General features: G+C 41.7%; 1 protein-coding gene and 1 long non-coding RNA gene across 2 annotated transcripts in view; one reads left to right on the top strand and one right to left on the bottom strand.

Annotated features, from left to right (window-relative positions):
* The window catches only part of si:ch73-386h18.1 (zinc finger homeobox protein 3), a 31,392-nt gene extending 22,235 nt beyond the window's left edge, over positions 1–9,157 (top strand). Inside the window, exons 8-9 of the mRNA XM_017713093.2 lie at positions 50–5,407; positions 5,575–9,157. Of these exons, the coding sequence (XP_017568582.2) occupies positions 50–5,407; positions 5,575–6,914 (6,698 nt within the window). The 3' untranslated portion in view covers positions 6,915–9,157. The remainder of the gene's footprint in view (positions 1–49; positions 5,408–5,574) is intronic.
* A 7,033-nt stretch (positions 9,158–16,190) lies between these two features.
* LOC108419996 lies at positions 16,191–19,834 on the bottom strand. The gene is made up of 2 exons (XR_001857522.2): positions 19,689–19,834; positions 16,191–19,591 (listed from the first exon to the last, which is right to left on the bottom strand). It is a non-coding gene; the product is annotated as an uncharacterized LOC108419996 (long non-coding RNA).
* Positions 19,835–20,123: the final 289 nt, after the last annotated feature.

Genomic DNA, 20,123 nt, shown 5'->3' with positions numbered 1-20,123 from the left:
TTGGCATACACCTAAATTGCTTGTTTGTATGTGTTTGTTTGTTTGTTAGAACAAGTTGATGGTGAACAGGATAGAATGGCCACATGTCCACCAGAGATGTCAAAAATTCAAAAGCAGCCCTTAGAAGATGCAGAATCCACCAAGGAAAACAATGCTGCTTTCTCTTGCTGGCAGAAAGGCTGTAACAAAATCTTTACATCATCCAGTGCCCTCCAGACACACTTCAACAACTTCCACAGCCAGAGGCCTCAAAATCCAGTTTCCGATCGCCATGTGTATAAGTACCGTTGTAGTCAGTGCAGTCTTGCATTTAAAACAGCTGAAAAGCTGCAGCTGCATTCACAGTACCATGCAATCAGGGCTGCCACCATGTGCTGCCTTTGCCATCGCAGCTTTCGTACACTGCAGGCTCTGCAGAAGCATTTGGAGACCAGTCATCTGGAACTAAGTGAGGCCCAACTGCAGCAACTCTGTGGCAGTTTGCTAATGACTGCAGACCTTCTAGGCAGTGAAGGTCAAAGTCTGGGTGAAGAGCAGGGATCACCTGAGGAGGAGAAGGTAAAGGAAGATGAACAAAGTGACACGGAGGAAAAAGAAAGCCCTGCCAACAGTGATTTGGGTTTAGTTCGAGAAGAGGTAGAACTGAATACTAAACATTCTGCAATTCCTCAAAGAAAAGGCCCAAACCTTTCAACAGAGAAATTCCTGGATCCATCAAGACCTTTTAAATGCACAGTCTGCAAGGAATCTTTCACACAAAAGAACATCCTCTTGGTACACTACAACTCTGTTTCACACTTGCACAAAGTTAAGCGTTCTGTGCAGGATTCTTCAGCTGGATTGCCAGAATCTGTCAGCTGCAGCACTGACCACAAACCCTTCAAGTGTAGCATTTGCAATGTAGCTTACAGTCAGAGTTCCACCTTAGAGATACATATGCGTTCTGTCCTGCACCAAACCAAAGCTCGTGCGGCCAAACTTGATACATCAGGAGCAAACTCAACGTCCGTTAACCCTGTGCCTGGTAAGGTAGTTTCCTTAACAGGCAATACAGTAGCTCTTAAGTCCATAACTGCCATGAGCAATGCAAGTTGCACTTCCTCAGCTCTCAGTCAACCTCACTTGAACCACCAACAGGTGCACAATGTGGTATCAAGCCAAAATGCCAGTCATTCTTCAACATCTGAGGAGAGTAAGCAGAAACACTTAGTAGACATGATAACTTCAACAACAAAGCAACAGCATAAATTACTACAACAGCAACAACAGCAGTTAGTGCAGGCCCAGGCTCAGATCCAGCAGGAACTCCAAAAGAAAGCAGCTCTGCTTCAGTCCCATTTGTTCAACCCAGCACTTCTTCACCACCTCCCCATCACAACAGATTCTCTCCTTCCACTGCAACAGCAACAGCAGCTGCTTCTTCCCTTTCTCATCCCTGGAGGGGAATTCCAGATTAATCCTGAGCTAAACCTAAAAAGCTCAGGGTTAAACCTTAGCACGGCAAAACCTCTATTATTAGAAGATTGCTCTGAGTCACCCCAACAGGATGGCATTAGATCATCTTGTAAAAAGCCATCTGATGGAGATGTAGCTCATACTCTTCAACAGTTGCTCTCTGTGGTTCCTGAGGAGAATGTTCCTGTTCCTCAGCAAGCTAACGGGCAGCTGGTGACCTTAGATCCTGAGAGTAATGAAGGCACAGAAGGCATGGATGGACAAAGCAATAATAATGCAACAAGGGAGGAACATGGTTCAATCACCTATGATGGTACTGACCCTTTCAAAGCACAAGAAGATCTTGAGGATGAGGTTTTAGGTAGTGAAGAAATTTTCACTGAGTTAATTCCACCACGAGTAGCTCATGATGCTCCTGGAAATGTTTCAAAAGCCTTGCTGGAGAACATAGGATTTGAGTTAGTCGTGCAGTTTAATGAAAATAAGCAACAGTGTCAAAGAAGTCAGGCTGAGGTTGTACCAAATGGAGAGACTATGTTAAACACCAAAGAGGTGCATAATTCAGAGTTCTTTGGTAAATTACAGTGTGAATCCTGTGGGAAGCTTTTTTCAAATGCATTGATACTAAAGAGCCACAAAGAGCATATTCATCAATCCATCTTTCCAATACAGTCATTGCAGAAATTTGCCAAAGACTACAGAGAACAATATGACAAACTTTTTCCTTTTAGACCTGTGACCCCTGTGTCTTCTCCTTCTCCACCAACCCCTGCTTCACCTCCACCCCCTCCCCTTTCAACAGAAACAACTCACCAGAAATCATCATCATGTATTCCTGTTTCAACACCCACTGTTACTCCCTCTACTGTCTCAACTCCTCAAGTTCCATTAGCTCCAATTCCCTTACCTCTTGACTTGCCACTTTTCCCCCCACTCATGATGCACCCCATGCCACTGCAGGCTCTGCCCCCTCAGCTACCTGTACATCTGTCATCTGTCGAGACTGGGCTCACACCCGACTTAGCCCAACTCTATCAGCATCAGTTAACTCCTGCCATGATGCAGCAGCAGCAGAATAAAAGACCTCGAACCAGGATCACAGATGAGCAACTAAGAATTCTGCGACAGTATTTTGACATTAATAACTCCCCAAATGAAGATCAAATCCAAGAGATGGCCAACAAATCTGGGCTACCACACAAAGTTATAAAGCACTGGTTTAGAAATACACTGTTTAAAGAACGCCAGCGCAACAAAGATTCTCCGTACAATTTCAGCAATCCACCCATCACAACACTGGAAGATGTCAGAGTGGATTCCAGGCCATCCTCTCCTGAGCTTCCAAGATATGAGCATTCTGGTGGAAGGAGATCCTCAAGGACCAGGTTTACTGACTACCAGCTGAGGGTCCTGCAAGATTTCTTTGATGCAAATGCTTACCCTAAAGATGATGAATTTGAACAACTCTCAGACCTCTTGAATCTTCCTACCCGTGTCATTGTGGTGTGGTTTCAGAATGCCCGTCAGAAAGCTAGGAAGAACTATGAGAACCAGGGAGAGGGAGGAAAAGACAGTGAACATCGTGAGTTTTCTAACGACCGCTATATTCGTACCTCTAACAATAGCTATGAGTGTAAGAAATGCAGTATGGCATTTCAACGCATTTTTGACCTGATCAATCATCAAAAGAAAGTTTGCTATAAAGATGATGATGAGGGGCAGGGTGACCAAAATGAGCTTTTGATAGATCCTAAACCTCATAGTCCTTCTGAAACCTCAAGACTCACTCCAACAGCCTTCAGCTCCAGCCTCTCAAATTATACTGAGTACAACATCGTCATAAAGTCCAAAGATAAACAGCAATTAGACACCGAGCAGTTACACCCTGTCACTGTATCCACATCCCTTACTAAGGATAACAAACAGACAGTAGAAGAATCTTGTGACCCTGAACAATCTCCTGATAACTCCAAGCTTGAAGATTCAAATCAACACCCAGACCCTTCTAATGAAGAAATGCAAAAAACAAGTGCTAAAACCTTTTCCCCGTCCCCTGTTCATCAAAACAAACAATCTCACCCATCTATGGTGCAGACAAGCCCAGTTCCATCTCAGAGTTCTCAAAAAAATTTCAGCTCTTTGGCAAGTCCTTCTCATCAACAACACCTGAAGTCAGCACAACAGGTGACTCCTTACCACTGCATTCAGTGCAAGTTGAGCTTCCCCTCTTTTGAGCATTGGCAAGAACATCAGCAGATGCACTTCCTTGTTACTCAAAACCATTTTGTTACCCCACAGTTTATGGACCGTCCCATGGACATCCCTCTTATGCTTTTTGATCCAGCTAGTCCTTTGCTGGCCAGGCAGGTGCTTTCTGGTGCTTTTCCACAGATCTCAGCCAGTTCGCCCTCAGTGGCAGCCATTCCTGACTCAACCATAAACTCCTTAAAGAGAAAACTTGAGCAGAAATCAGGAAATAGTTCTGTGGAAAATGACTGGGAGAATAATGGGGATGATTCCCAGCGAGACAAGCGTATGAGGACAACCATCACTCCAGAGCAGCTGGAAATACTATACCAGAAATATCTCTTGGATTCCAATCCAACAAGGCAAATGCTTGACCACATTTCTCAAGAGGTGGGTCTCAAGAAACGAGTGGTACAAGTGTGGTTCCAGAATACTCGAGCACGTGAGAGAAAAGGCCAGTTTCGTGCACTGAGTCCAGCTCAGGCCCATCGACGCTGCCCTTTCTGCCGAGCCCTCTTTAAGGCACAAACTGCTCTTGATGCTCACATACGCTCACGCCACTGGCATGAAGCAAAGAGCGCAGGATACAGCATGGCGATATCTGTTATGACTCAAGATCAGGAAGGCTCTCTTATCAAAGTGGATCCTTTTCATTTTTCACAGATGCCAAACCCAAGTGATGGTCTGAGTTGTCCAGAGTCTCCAACTAGTAAATGCCTAGATCTGTCCTCACATCAGCAGCGTCTGAGTCCAAAGCCACTAAAGGGTGGGGGAATGGATGACTTTGAAGCATCATCCATTACAGCCCAAGAGTCTTTGGAACGTGGCAAGCTAAATAACCATGAAGTTGCCTCTATGAACGTAGTCCACAATGGAACCACAGTTCATGAAGGAAGTCACTCTCAGGGAAAACCCAACAGCATTGACCAGTTGTCTTATAACTCTGAGAGAGAGGCCTCTTCAGAAAACGAAGACAAAATGTCTTCAGGGCTGGTTAGCCCTGCAATGAGTTTCAGTGCTAAAGATTTTGAAAATGATTTGGTCTTGGATTACAGTGAAAACTCAAGCTTAGCAGATCCTGCCTCTCCATGTCCTGGAGGATCCAACAGTCAAAGCATAGACAGTGACAGGCATGGTCAAAAACGCTACCGCACTCAGCTAAGCAATCTGCAAGTGAAAGTGCTCAAAGCCTGCTTCAGTGACTACAAAACCCCCACCATGTTGGAGTGTGAAGCTTTGGGAAATGACATTGGACTTGCCAAGAGAGTGGTACAGGTGTGGTTCCAGAATGCTCGTGCCAAGGAGAAAAAGGCTAAGCTCAGCCTTGCCAAGCAATTTGGCACAGAAAGCACATGTACTGACAGACCCAAAACAGAATGCACTCTGTGCTCTGTTAAGTACAGTGGTTGTCTCTCTGTGCGGGACCATGTCTTTTCCCAGCAACACCTTGCTAAAGTAAAAGAGGCTCTAGGGGGGCAGATAGACAGAGAAAGGGAATATGTAGATCCTGCAAGTATTTGTCACCTGATGATTCATCAAGGAGTGGATCAACTAAAGAAGGAAAGTGAAGTTCTGACAGTAGTTCAGCCACAGTCTGCAGAGACTTCAGGAGGCCTTGGTCACAGTTCCCCTCAGTATTTGAACATGTCCACTGCTGATGTACTAGGGGTTGGCAGTACATCAAGCTTCTCTTCAACAAAATCAGGTACTGTAAATGAATAATAGTCAAGCCATTTTATTTCTATCTAGTAATGAACATTAATAATCAATACAACAACCTAAAGCCATATTGTGTTTATATATGTATTTATATATTTAGGTGTTGTATGAAATGATTCTAAATATATTTTGTTCCTCTTTAATCACACATAGATCCCAGCGATGCCCCCTCGAATGGAAAGATCAGCAAATTTGATCTATCATCCTCTTCCTCCATGCCAGCTACTATTAGCAAAGACCCTGTCAGCATAACCAACTCTGTCTTAACCCCAAAGACTTCAGAGTTGGCCATGCAACTACAGTTTTCCAAAGAGAACAACTCTGAGAATAACATGAACTCCACTGAAAAGCTTGAGAGGGCTCCTGTTAGCAGTGCTGCTCATTCAAACTCTTCCATCAGTAAAAAAAAACAAGACCCTTTCACACCAGCTACATCTACACCAAAACCTGATAAGGAGTATACCTTGGAACCAGCTCAGCTACAAGCTCTGCAAGCAGGAGGGGCCACAGATCAGACTGCTTTACTCTCAAATCCCCTCCTTCCCTGTCTTATTCCAGGGTTTCCCCCAATCTTTCCTCCACAGATTCCCACAGCTCTTGCTGGAAGCTTTCTGCAGCCCATGTTTGGTATGGAAGGCATGTTCCCATATAGCCCAGTCTTGCCTCAAGCTTTAATGGGCCTGTCTCCAGGTTCCATTCTCCAACAATATCAGCACAATTTGCAGGGTGCACTGATGCATCAGCGGCTGCAGCTCCAACAGAAACAATTGTTGCAGCAACCACAGAAAATGAAAGTTAGCCAAATCTCTGCTCCAGCTCGTGCTCAGGACATGGCTTATAACAAAGGACTTGTCCTGGACTCATCCAAACCTGAAGAGAACCAAGGCACTTCAAATGGAGGAGGCTCCCCTTCCCCCTCTGCTGCCAGCACTAAGCAGCTGGATGGTGGCTTTCTAATCAGTCAATGTATTGTCTCCAAAGGAACATGCAGAGAGAAAAGTAAGGATGTTTGTCTGTATGACTGCCTTGCATGTAAGATCTCTCTCACTGGGAACGAAGAGCTCGTCCAACACCTAGAGGACCCTCAGCACAGACAGAGAGCAGTGGAGCAACTGAATGCCAAAGAGCATGCCTCTCGTCTATTACCTCACATCAGCCCCTCATCTACCTCGCACCCAAACCCACCCAGCAACCAGATATCCCCTCCAGTATCCCAGCCCAAGCAGTCTGTTCCAGAGAGTCCTTGTGTCACCTCTTGCACCCAAAGCACTTCAGTCAGTCAGTGTTCCCAAACTCCATCAACCTCTACAGCGTTATCTGGGGCGGCACAACCCTCTTGCTCTCAAGCTTCTGCTTCACCGCCAGTCCCCATACACTCAACTGTTACCTCAAGCCTAACTGGCCATGCTATGAGCTGTCATTTAAAACCAACAGACTCTTCAAATGGATGTTACAACAAAGATGGATCAGCAGAAGAACAAGTGTCTACATAGTGTACTGGAGCTAAAGACTGACTATTGCATCTGTAGCTGTACGTTTGCCTGCCTTGGAACAGACTCCATTGTATTGTAAAAACAAAACAAAAAAAACAGTAAGAGGATTGGGAGAGAAAACTCTCAGTGATAGAAGACATTTGGTGGAATACAGAAACGTACATGAGATGATTACCCAGCGATAGTTTGAAAGACTTTAAAAGGACTGAATCCTGTAGGATAAAACTTGCATTACAAATGCTTGTAACCAAAAAAGTGTCAGTAGAATGTTTTCCCATGTCAATATGCTGGTCATTTAAAACTTGAGAATAGATAAACACTGTTTGGAAACTGAAGTGTGCACAGCTAAGAACTGGAGTAGAACCTAAGATGGTTTTATTATTTCCTAATAACTAACTAACCAAAAGTCTGTTTATTCTTTATGTTTTAAACACACTCACACAACTGTAAGTTTTGCCACCGTTTAAATGTTGAAATAATATAATATTGGCTTGCTAAACTAATGTAATGTATTTTAATGTTGTCTACTCTCAGGTCAACATGTGTTCATTTTGTTCTGCTACTGAACATTGGTGTTAAAAACAAAGTAGCTCTGATGCATACCAATAGAAGAAATTTGAAATCCAAAAGAATTCTTAGGATTGGAAACAAGGTTTGCTTTATCACTGAATCTCATAAGTGTTTTGTTTTTTTCTTTTTATATTGGACATGTACTTGTCCCGACACAAAGAGTAATGCAGACTTTAATTGTGAGAAAAAGAATAGATTTTTTTTAATGGAGAAAAACATTGTGCTAATGATAGATACATGTATTGACATTTTGGTGTTGCGTAGATTGTTGAATTCAAATGACTTAATTGTATGGTAGATTTAAAAGAAATTACTTGTATATTTAATTTTTGTACCATCCCAGTCAAAGACACTTGAGGTTGTTTTCAGCCATGCCAATGTTAAAACTTTACCCCTCTCTAACCTAGCTGAACATTCTTAGTATACAACCTCCCCTCCTGTGCTGAGCCAAGTTAAAGGACCATATCTGTAAATGAATTAGTTACTGCAGATTTAAGAAACCTTTGCTTTGTCTTTCAGTCTTATTTGATTTGTGCACTTAATTCAGACTTTTTTACCCTCTGTACTGTAAATCCTGTTTTTTTTTACTTTGTCAAAAGTAGTTTCTTATTCTCCTCTTCAACAAAGTCTTTTATTTTCCTGAATGTTTCTGCACTTGCCATATGTGGTGACAACAATAATGTTACTGATGAAAACAATAATTCCTCACAGTATTGCTTTAAAGGAAAATCCAAAGATAAAGTACCATTGGTGCATACAAAGGATGGGGGAAAAAAACTCTTTATATTTGAGAAAAATGTTACTGTTTTTAGGGAATGGAAACCTTTTTAGATGATGGAGCCAGCTATGAGAATACTGTTTAAGAACATTTGTGACCTCATATATAAAACAAACAGAAAACCAAAAACCGCAAAGCCTCTCTGCGGAGGGTATGGGACAGCACCGTAGTTCAGCCATTGCAGTTTGTAATATAGATGGATATTCATTTTACCTTCTCTGTGACTGGCCTATCTTTTTGTCCGTTTGTTTCTTGCCTTTATTTTCACTTGTTTTTGCTAAATGTACTGGGTTTTTATTTTTGAGGAAGTACAGTGTGCTGCTAATGTAGTTTTGTATTGATACTAAGATGCATGCTTGATTTTTGCTTTTTTGCTGAAGCTTTAATGGCTACAGACAGTAGCCAAAGCCCCGTCTCCATTTCGCTGCAGCTCTGCCCACACTCCAAGACTACTGTGAAGACTGTGAATGAACATCCATGAACCGCGCTTTTTTTCTCCTCTTTACAACCAATGTTAAAAACCAATTAATGAACCAACTAAAGTTGAAAACCAATGATGTTATATTTATACAAAGTTTGCATTCCAAATGTCACATTGTTGTTTCAGTGGATCGTTTGGGTTTTTTCTTTTTCTTTCTTTCTTTCTTTCTTGTATTCTCCTAATTAGGAGACCGTACCGTGTACACTCATACCTTGAGTCTGGACTTGCTGTGAAAGACTCTGTTTACTGTATGTGCTTCTGAAAATGTTGTTACTGTTGCGATCGCCAAATAATGTACATGTCCATTATGCACTTGTGTTTATCATGTGAGTCATTGGGCTAGTGTCTCTCTCCCATCCTCTCTTATACAAGCATTCAAATTCAATAAAGTCTGTTTCATTTTACTACACCATCCTTTAGCTTTGGGCCTCAGTGCTGTTGTTGGTCCAGCGCTGGTTTGTCAGAACTTTTTTAGGTTTTTATAAAAGTTTTATAAAACTTTCCTGGCAGTCTTAAGGGCATGTATCATATATTATTCTTTTTTTCCTCTGCAGTCCACTTATTACATTTGTATGGGTTTATGTACCACAACAAACTTTAAACTTTTTTTTTACAGTACTTCTATTTATCCTTTAGAATATGGGTACACAACTCCAGTCCTGGAGGGGCAAATGGTCCTGTCCAGCACACTTTGGTAGTTTCCCTTCTCAAACACACCCAGTAAACCTGGCAATTAGCATATGAGTGTATTCAGCTGTGTTTGAGCAGGTAAATCACCAAACTTAACAGAATGCTGGCCCTCCAGACCTGGAGTTGTGCACTTAAACTTTTGAATTAAACAAGATGTTTTTGTTGCTGTGCCTGTAAGACTGATACATGTAAATGACCTCTTCTGATTGCCTTGTATTGAGTCTCATTTGAAAAAAAGCCTAAACTAAAACACTCCTTATAACTCAGTGGGACGGATCTAAACTGCCATAGGCTAAACAGGTATTTTTGTGACCTCACAAAAACAAAGAATTTTAAAACAGGCTGTTTTTACAGCTTGGCATCCTTTTAATTATGTCCTGTTAAGGGAATGGTATAACATTTTATATACTACATCACACCTATTTCAAAAATGAAATGGAGGAGATATCATCCCTTTAAAAATTAGATTTTCTTTTTTCTTTAATCCACAACTAATTAGAGGCTGTTTAGAAATACACACTAAACTGCAATGTTGTAATATTCTGCTGGGTGTTAGTGTTGCTTATGTATCTGCCCTGTCAGTAACCAGATTAAGTGTACGCTGAACTCACCTTTGACAGTCTGTAGGAGGCAAGCAATCGACAGGAGAATTGCAAATCAATGGGGGTTAAATGAGACACAATCAATGGAGCTAGGGTTCAAACTGAAAAGCAAGTTCATGTGTATGTTTGAGAGAGAGAGAGAGAGGACGAGAGGACTAGAAGCTGAGTTTGCATGTGGGCTGTGGATAAAACTGGCTGGCTACTGTTGTTGAAAGAGCATACAGCCTTAACTGCTTTTAGTTGTGTGCGTGTGTGCGCGCGCATGCATGTGTGATTGCATGTCGGGGGTGTATTGTGCTGGGAGATGAGGTCTAAATTACATCTCACCTCAGAATGATTTCTGCGCATCTCATTAAGAGGGAGCGGAGGGGGAGGGGATGGAGTCGGGGGAGAGAGAGGAGAGAGCTCTGCTTGAAAGAGAACTGGAGGGGTTGATTGTGTTCATAAGAGAGCAGACAGTCGCATGCACTTTGTTTCAGCATCACTGCCTTCAAACAGGCTTTGAAATCAAATACCTTTCTGATGTGATCAGGCACCCCCATGAAATGAAAGAGGGAGAAGGGCTAGAGAGAAGATGAGAGTCAGTGCCAGAGAATCACAGATAATGAGAAGGAAAAACAACACAGACTGTTATGCATTTTAGAAATGTATTAAGAGGTGCTCAAAGATACTCACCCACTGCCATCTACATGAACATTCTCATACCTGGACACTGCAGCCTAGGCCGCAAACGCAAACAATTTGAGCTGAATGTTTAAATGAGTCAATACATACCAATTATGGCTTATTGTACCAATTAGTTACTGGCTTTGGAAAAAAATCCTAATGAGTCATTCAACTGTTTATCCCCTCATCAGCCTCATAAGATAGAGATGATTCTCTCTGTGAAAGGAAGGGGGGCAGTAAGGGAGGGTGTCATTGGCTACTACGGAAGGTTAATTGACTTTGCGTTTAACATGCTAAATTATTCCAGTTTGCCTGCATGGCATTAGCGTTAGCGAGCCTCTCCCTGCCGAGGTCAGCCAAGACCAGTCATTAATTAAACTTGTGACATTTAACCAGATGAGTTTCCTTTGAGTGAAGATGATATTATTAATATTAACGGCCTCATGTGAATAGGAGCTGTAACTGACCATGTTTTAATAGTATCAGGGAGATTGAATCTTCTTCATGTAGTAGATATGAAGAAAAGGGGTGGGGGTGGAGAGATCCCCTGAAGCAAAGATAAAGAGTTAAAGCTAAATGTGGTGTGAGGTAGACATTTTGTGTTTGTTTGGCAGACATGTTCTGCATGAGGACTGTTTTATCCCCCTCTACCCTTAAAACTAGGCTGGGGAAGACAACAGTTACAAAGATTTATGTCTAGCCATTTAGACAGATCAGGCCTGGCTGTGAAATCTGAAGCTAACTGCTGTTTTGCAGGACACTTTGAGGTGCGCAGAAGCTGTTATAATGAGGAGGAGTTCATTCTCTCCCCCTTAATTGCATTTTCTACCACTGGGCTGTAAAATTATGATTGATGGAATTTAATTTCACAACTGCTCAAACACGCATGCTGATCAGCCAATGAAATACAGAGCGGGTGATTAGTGATTGCAGGTATAAGTGTTGTTCTTAAGAACAGCAGTGAGTGGAAGCAGTGAAAGATGCTGCTGTTGTAGCTGCTGCATGACTGTTAACCCTCCCCCCTCTCTCTCTCGCTGGTATTAATATTGGGCAGCACAGGGCCGCGCTGGTGATTTCAGCTCCTCTCCCACTCTGATAGATGGGTCTTGCTGATATATGATCTATGATGCCTTTGCAGAAAGGCCAGCTCATCTTTATTCATGAGCCTCGTAATGTCATTTCCTTTTAAAGTGGCAGAGCCTGCAATCTCAGCTGTAGCTGGGGTTTCCCCCCCATACTTTAATACTAATGCCGCCTCATGTTTTGGAGGTTTAAAGCCCTCTTCAAGGGTCCTTAAGAATGGAAGATTGGCTGGATTAATGAATGCTCCTCCAAATTATACTTGTTTAATGGATATTGTTTGCTTCAGATCTCATGAATGTTTTTCACAGAAGATTAGCTTTTAGTGGCATTACCATTATTTTTCAGTTGAGCCATTAATAGACTGGCCAAGTGTGTACCAAGTTGTCTCTCTCCACTGAAGCAGTTTTAGGCTATTATAATGATCTTCTAGCAGCTAAGATACAACCCCAGGACCTGCTCATTAAACCTTAACAATCTTAGCAGAGGGGGAGTGAAGGACCGCTGGTGATTGAACTACTCATTTGTGGTGCTCATAAATACAACATGTACACAAAATAACATCTAGAGCTGTTTTCTTTATTTCAGGAAATTTCTATGACCTATTTTCTTAACCTCTCTCTCTCTCTCTCTCTCTCTCTCTCTCTCTCTCTCTCTTTCTCTCTCTCTCTCTCTCTCTCTCTCTCTCTGAGTCTCTCTCTCTCTTTCTCTCTCTCTCTCTCTCTCTCTCTCTCTCTCTCTGAGTCTCTCTCTCTCTATTTCTCTCTCTCTTTCTCTCTCCCCCTCTGAGAGCGTAGTTTCCTGCAGTATATGTAGGAAGAACCTGCCGCCTATCTGTCTCTGAAATGACTTTTTAATGGCTAACTGGATTTGCTCATCTATCACAGGTCTGCTCCTTTCCTGATTCTCAGATAAACTCTAATGGATTCTGTCCCTAATGTTCACACAGTCACCAGCCCACAACTCACTGTTCTCTGCATGCAAAATAAATGCGTCTGTGTGGGTTTTTCAGAGACAGAATCAGTCGCTGGCTGGAAAAACACAACAAGAAATATTGCACATTGTTCAGTAATAATGCAGTAGACTGCAATTATACAACACAAAACAAACAGCATTTTCCACATGCTTTTTGTCCACTGAGGATGAAAAGGATCCATAGAAATACAGTAGGAATTTCTCCAAGATTAATATAAGAAGCTTATAGTAAATTTTAGACAATTGCTATAGTTCACAAAAGGACAGCACACAAGGGTTATACTGTAGGTTCCTGTAAAACAGAATTATGTGAATATGGTATAATTCAGGAGGCAAAGTATTGTAGAATATTATATAGATGTATGCAAAAGCTTGTTTTTTTTGCTAATTTGTAAGTTAACACATTCTTTACAGAGAACACATCTTAATGCAGAGATATTTTTTTTGCTGAACGTACCATATTTGAAAAAAATGTGACTTGTGAAAAAGTTATGACACATATATATTCACACATTACTTTTACTTAGAAAATCAAGTGTTCAAACTGTTTCCAAAAAAGTTGGGATGCTGTGCAAGATGTAAATAAAAACAGAATGCAATGATGTGAAAATCGTTTAAGCTCTATATTTAAATGACAATAGTACAAAGACAACATACCAAATGTTGAAACTGAGAAATTTATTGTTTTTGAAAAATATATGCCAATTTTTAACTTGATGCCAGCAACACATTTCAAAAAAGTTGGGACAAAGTTATGTTTACCACTGTGTTTCATCACCTCTTCTTTTAACAACACTCTGTAAGCGTTTAGGAACTGAGAAGACCAACTGCTGTAGTTGCTGATGGATGCTGACTTTGAACTGTGAGCTGATAATAAGCTGGATGGTCCATCACCTATTTAGTCTTTAGATTCCTAGTTAAAGGATGCAGTGTCCATGATTTCCAAAAGAATTTAATTTTTGATTCGTCAAGACCACAGGACTTTTCCACTTCCATCTTAAATGAGCTCAGACCCAGAGAAGGTGGCAGTGTTTCTGAATCCTGTTTATTTATGGTTTCTTCTTTGCATGGTAGAGTTTTAACTTGCACTCATGGATACAGCGATGCAATGTGTTCGCAGACAATGGTTTTTGGAAGTGTTCTTGAACCCATGCAGTGATTTCCACCACAGAATCGTGTCTGTTTTTAATGCAGTGCCATCTGAGAGCCCAAAGACCACAGCCACCCTGTGTTGGTTTTCAGCCTTGTTTCTTACATACACAAGTTTTTTCAGATTCTCTGAATCTTTTAATGGTATTATGCATAATTGATGATGAAATTCCCAAGTTCATTGCTATTTTATGCTGAGAAACATTCTTGAGTTATTGCACTATTTGCCCACTCAGTCTTGCACAGAGTGGTGAACCCCTGTCGTTTATTTCTGACTCGGGCTCTATGACATCTTTTTATACCCAATCATGTTAGTGATCTGTTTAGTTGTGAGACGTTCCAGCAGGTGTTTTTTTTTTTTATATTATACTTTTGTTGCCCTGTCCCAGCTTCTTTGAAACATGTTGCTGGTATCACATTTAAAATGCATATATATATATATATATATAAATATATATATATATATATATATATATATATATATATATATATATATATATATATATGTGTGTGTGTGTGTGTGTGTGTGTGTGTGTGTGTGTATGTGTTTTAAATCAGAAAACATTTAACATCTAATATGCTATCTTTGTACATTTCAAATTAAATATGAGGTTAGAATGATCTGCACAACAACGCATTCAGTTTTTATTTACATTTTGCACAGTATTTCAACTTGTTTAGAAACAGGGTTGTACATACAACTATTTATATAATAACCTATATAATATTAAAACACAAGCATTTAGAGTGAAGGTTTACTTTTTTTAGTAAAGCATTCCTTTAATGTAATGTGCACAAAGCACATTAATTCCATCCCTTATGGGAAAAACTTTATAATACTATATAATATGAAAATAAAATATAGTTTTTTCATAAGGGAGAAAATTGAGGTGCTTTTTGCTTACCTGATTTAAGGAATAGTTCCTTTCAAATTTACACAGTTCCCCCCAATCCAAACACAGTCAACTGGCAATACATTTTTGATGTCCAAAGTTGTCTTCTTTAGTTTTGCACTGGAGTTAATATTTGTTAACTAATGTAGCTAACAAGTAATGGAAGCGTATGTCACCCAAAGTCTTGTGACATAAGCCATCAGCCTATTAGTTACAGTGCGAAACAAAAGAAGGAAGATTTGGACACTGAACATGTGGCCGACTGACTGTTCAAAGTAAGGGAATAACTGTAAAAAAATGCATATATGATTTTTCAGTAAATTGTTCATTTAAAGTGCTAAACAACTATTACAAATGCTGTTGTACAAACTGACCAACCTGTAAAATCTTCAGTGTCCATTTGGCATTATTGTTCATCTTCATAATATTAGGGTTCAGTAGCAGGGATATAAGGTTGGGGGGTGCAGGTTTGGAAGGGGAGTGAAGGGTGTGGGGAGAATGAGGGCTTTTTAGAAGTCAGGCCTGTGAAATGAGATGCTAATCAGAAGCAGCAGGAGCATGAACAGGCTACGCGTGGCCGCCGTGAATATCTCACACTGATATGATAAATTATGCTAAATCTCTGACCCTGTGTGACCTTGGGGAGGCTGGTGTAAAGAACTGAGATGCTGTTAGGACGGCAGTGTGAGGAGCCAAGATGGATGGTTTTTGGAAGGATGGCGTGGTGGGAAGATTAGCTGTGTGGTTAGAGCAGCATAAAGACCTGCAAAGGCAGAGAAGTGGGAGGTAGCATACCTACCCATTACAGGTAGGCTTAACATTAGAGTGGTGGTGTAGGATGGGCAGCATGATGCAGGGAGTTGGGGAGGGCATAGGGCGTCTGGCTGGGTGCAGCATTTCTGCAACCCATTAGCATGAGAAAAGAACGCTGCATAGTAGTTATGCTGCTCTGTCCGGGGTTGATAACAGCAAGAAGCGTGCCAGACTAGCACAAACTTAATGATACATGACATCTCACCAGGTGGCAGCCAGGCACCACATGTCTTTTCCTACTTTCTATGGTTTTCCCCCTTTCTCTTTTTTCTGAAGAGAGTAAATCCCCAAAGCACCGTTTGTTGCTTGAGACCAACTCGTACAGACCCATATCAGAGACAGAGAGAGACTCATTAACTTCTAGTTGGCATCAGGATTGGACTAGGAGGAACGAGTGCTTGCAATAACAGATAAGACCTTCATTAGAGTTTGTTATTACACATTTACAAACATGCTATGCTTCAAGAGTAGATTAGCATAGCTTACAACAGGCTGCTCCACGTTTCTTTCTAATTGTTTCTGTGAAGGAGAGAGAAAACAGCCACGTAATATAGCACATGCTAGTCACCATAACAGAGCTAATACAAGAATATTTTAATACAATTTTATATTAGCACCCCCATACACATACACGTACTGTCACTTCTTCATTATGCATGATGGATAGCCCAATTTAAAAAGCTGCTGAGGGAGTCTAATTTAGGCATGAGATTTTTAACGAGATTAAACATTTCACATTCATAGCGGGTAATCGATGCAGACATTTCTATCATACGTAGACCTTGCTGCCCCAGTGTTTACATACACATTTAAATACATCCGTCAGGGAGTAATTACATTAAAGTCACACTGGTGCTCAGTCATTCTTTTGTTTAGACCTTATACTCCCTTTTAGCTTACTTATAATGAAGGATCACTGTTATATATACATAGAAACATAGTGAGGAAAGGCATACAATTCAGAATGTGAGATATTGCACTTCTCTCTTATTGTATAATTACTAGAGAGCAATGAATCATATTCCCTTTTCTTATTACCGCCATCATTGTGAAACACAATTCCAAATTTTCCTCATCTCTCTTCTTCTCGGTGGCTGTCCCGTCCTGCGTTTCATGGCAGATATAGCTGGGGCTATGTAGTGGCCTGCAGACTGAGGCATGATTTATTTTAGTTATGTGTGGACGTCCAGTGCAGAATAGCCCATTGTGTTGATCACAAAGAGAAAGGCCAGTCTCAGCAGCCAGGCAGATGGTACATTTTAGAATTAGAGACAATAGTGTTCACCCAGAGTTCTATTAAAGAACGCACAGAGCTGCATACTAATCATGCATACATTAAAGCAGTGGCCAGTGAAAGCCACACATGAAGGGTTTTATATCCTCCTTAACATAAAATCAGAAATTGGATATTCTCCCTTGCATCCTTAATAAATCCAGAATCACTGAATTCATGTGTGTTTTTATGTATGATGACCACACTTTTCCTCTAGTTGTCCTTGAACAGATCTAATGGTATAGGCCCTATAAATAGAAAGTCTTCCTAAAATCACATCACTCATAAGGCCTAGATACAAAGCCCACTGAATATCACATACGGCACCTCAACAAATGTAATGCAGGAAGATCTGATCTGAATTTACAGGTAGGCACATTTTTCAACTAGGCTAAAATTTCTTTAATGGTGTTGCCACTGAAGCAAAACAAAAAAACAAAACAAACTAACAAAAACATGTTTGATGTTAGAACAAATCATGATAAGACCGCAACTACATGATCCATTTTAGCTAAAGCCATGAAACAGCTCTCCCTTATTTCTATTCCAAACCAGCCCCACTCTCTCCTCCCCCTTTCTGCAGGTGCAATTTAATGAGATGCAAATGAGATATGCATACAGCCAATCTCATGTGCCATGATTAAGCAAAGGATATTAACCATTCTCTCTCTCTCTCCCCCTCTCCCTCTCTCTCCTTTTTTCATTTTGTTAATTCCATCTTCTGTTCTGTCACTTCATTACAGAACTGGTGCAACAGTGATATCCGAAAGAAACGAAGAAAAAAACAGAATTCTTCCGATGTATCTGCCTTGTTAGCATGCAGAGGAGAAATATTTGAGCTTCATTTCAGCCTGAAGCAAGGACATGGGAGATCCAAGCCACCATTTTCTTCCTCCATATCTCCCTTCCATATCTGTTGTCTTTTTCTTTTGACAGCACCCATTTCAGTCTTTTTTTTATCCATTTGCATAATGAAGATGAGGTGAAATTAAAATCCCCAGCAGAGTCAAGATGAGAAGGCCAACGATCCAAACCTCATTAACACGATGAGATTAGCATATCCACACGTAATCCTCCTTTACTGCTGTTAAAAAATTGCATGAAATTTCAGGCATGACAAATTAATTCGCTAATTTCGCTAGGTCGTTAATGTCTATTTTCGCGTAGTCATAAGGAGGGTTCCCATGATAAACAATGCTTCTTTTTTTTGGGGGGGGGGGGGGTGAGGGGGGTGTAATCGTTAGCCTCTGGCCATCGTTGCCCTCACATGCGAAATTGGTGAGGTGATGCCAATGCAACATCTGAAGCACAAAGGTCTGTAAATCCCTCCCTTCTGAGAGAGAGATAGAAAACAAAGAGGAGAAAATGACAGAGATGGGGAAGAAAAAAATGTACATTATTCATATCCCTCATCCATGTCTAACATCCAGCAAGGATCTCAGTTCTCTCAAAGCTGCAAGTTTCATATTTTTTCCCTGAGTGCAGGTTAAATTCAGCAGGTCCTCAAAAGCTTCTGATCTCCCTTGCACTCCTTGCTCTCTCCACAGTGGAAGGCACACTGTTTATGAAAATGAAACAGTACCGGAACTTGGAGGAGGTACAAAAGTAACGCTATGTGCCTTGACCGAATTTTGACTGTCCATTAGATGGGGCACCTTGTCTGAGAGGTGATCTTTCATGTGTCCAAGGTACCTCAGATAGTTAGATACTGATGTTCTTTTGGTTGCACACCTTTCAAAACCACTCACGGACACTTGTCAGTACAGAAGAAGAAACCAGTCATTAACAACAAGTTGCCAAAACTGGTCCAATCAGCAGCTCCCTTGTGCTGAGTCATTGCTGGCTGGTCCAAGGCCTCCTTGGCTCCCTTTTCAGTTCCTCTCTGCACTTTCTTGTTCTTCTCCTGCTCTAACCCTCTCACCTGTTTTCTAATTGAGCAGTGCTATAGATTCCAGCATCTATGCGTGAAGATGGATCCAGAGTGGCAGAAGGTTGCATGAGATGTGGTCTTGTCTTCTTCAGCATCCTGCCTTCCTCAAATCCTTATCAGCAGCAAGCCCAGCAGACTTTGCATGGTTGGCACCGGGCTCTCCTCGCTGTCCTGGCATTCACAGGCATTCCTTCAGTTAGCCATACCCGCCCATCGCTTTTGTTCATCACACGCGTTACTGCCACATTCCTCCTCTGTGACCAAATCTGTCACACTAATTAACCCAACAAACTCTGCTGGTGTTAATTAAGCTGTCGGATCAGAGTGTTTGTCGCTCTTTTGTTTTGTGTTTTTTGTCCCCCGGGCTCTTTGTCTTTGCCAAGTGGCACGCGGCGGGAGCTGCTGCCGCAGAGACACGTTGGCACCGTGCCATTCTTGAAGCGGAGCCATGATTTCAGCTACCAGACGGCACAGCAGAGATCCTGGCACACCGCCGAACATTAGCAAGCGGTAATGCGGAGTGCCAACACAGAGATACGCCGCGAATCTCCGGTGCGGTGAAATACCTATGGACGCACCCTCAAAGCATGGCAGCTATACCAGGCAGGGTCCTCCTATAAGGACCACTTTTTCATTCTCTCAACAGGAGGGCATGTGTAGGAGAACCATGGTGGCACACCATGGCAGCTAGAACAGGAAGGTCTCAGCATCTTATCCTCTCCTCTGTATGTTCCAGATCTGGTGTTGTGGAGCAATCGGGCACGATCTGTTTCGTCGCTGAAGAAAAAGAGAGAAAACATCTTCATTAATGCACTCAGACCCAAATTCTTATCAGTGCGGTGTGAACACATGTGGCGCAAACATTCAAACTTACGCAGTGGAGATCCACAGGGTCTGATGGAATCCGAAATGGTCTCCAACTTTTGCCAACTTGCTCGCATTGCTCGCCCCTACAAATCACTTGTCCGTGCTGGATGGCAGCTGGGTGATGACTCTTTCTGTCTCTCCTCTCTTCCTCTTGCTGATGCCCGCGTGCCTACACTCCCTCGCTAGCGCCCGCGCTGAGTGGATGGCACTGTGCCAACCTCGCACGACCACCTAGCTCATTCGCCACTCTGCATCAGGCCCTTCCCCCACAGCCTCCCCCTCTAGCTTCCCACATCTCTCTCTGTCTCCACTACTCTCCCTTCTATTTTTGATCTGCAGTCTTCTCTCTTTCTTGATTACAACATACAATTTCAGATTTCTAGTGATCACACCAAAGACATATCAAACAAAAGCACATGTGAAAGCACAAACCCACTCAGCA

Source organism: Pygocentrus nattereri, chromosome 7 (assembly GCF_015220715.1).
Source record: "Pygocentrus nattereri isolate fPygNat1 chromosome 7, fPygNat1.pri, whole genome shotgun sequence".
NCBI classification, from domain to species: Eukaryota; Metazoa; Chordata; class Actinopteri; order Characiformes; family Serrasalmidae; genus Pygocentrus; species Pygocentrus nattereri.
The sequence above is the reverse complement of the archived record's forward strand: the minus strand, read 5'-3'. Positions and strand labels throughout refer to the sequence as shown.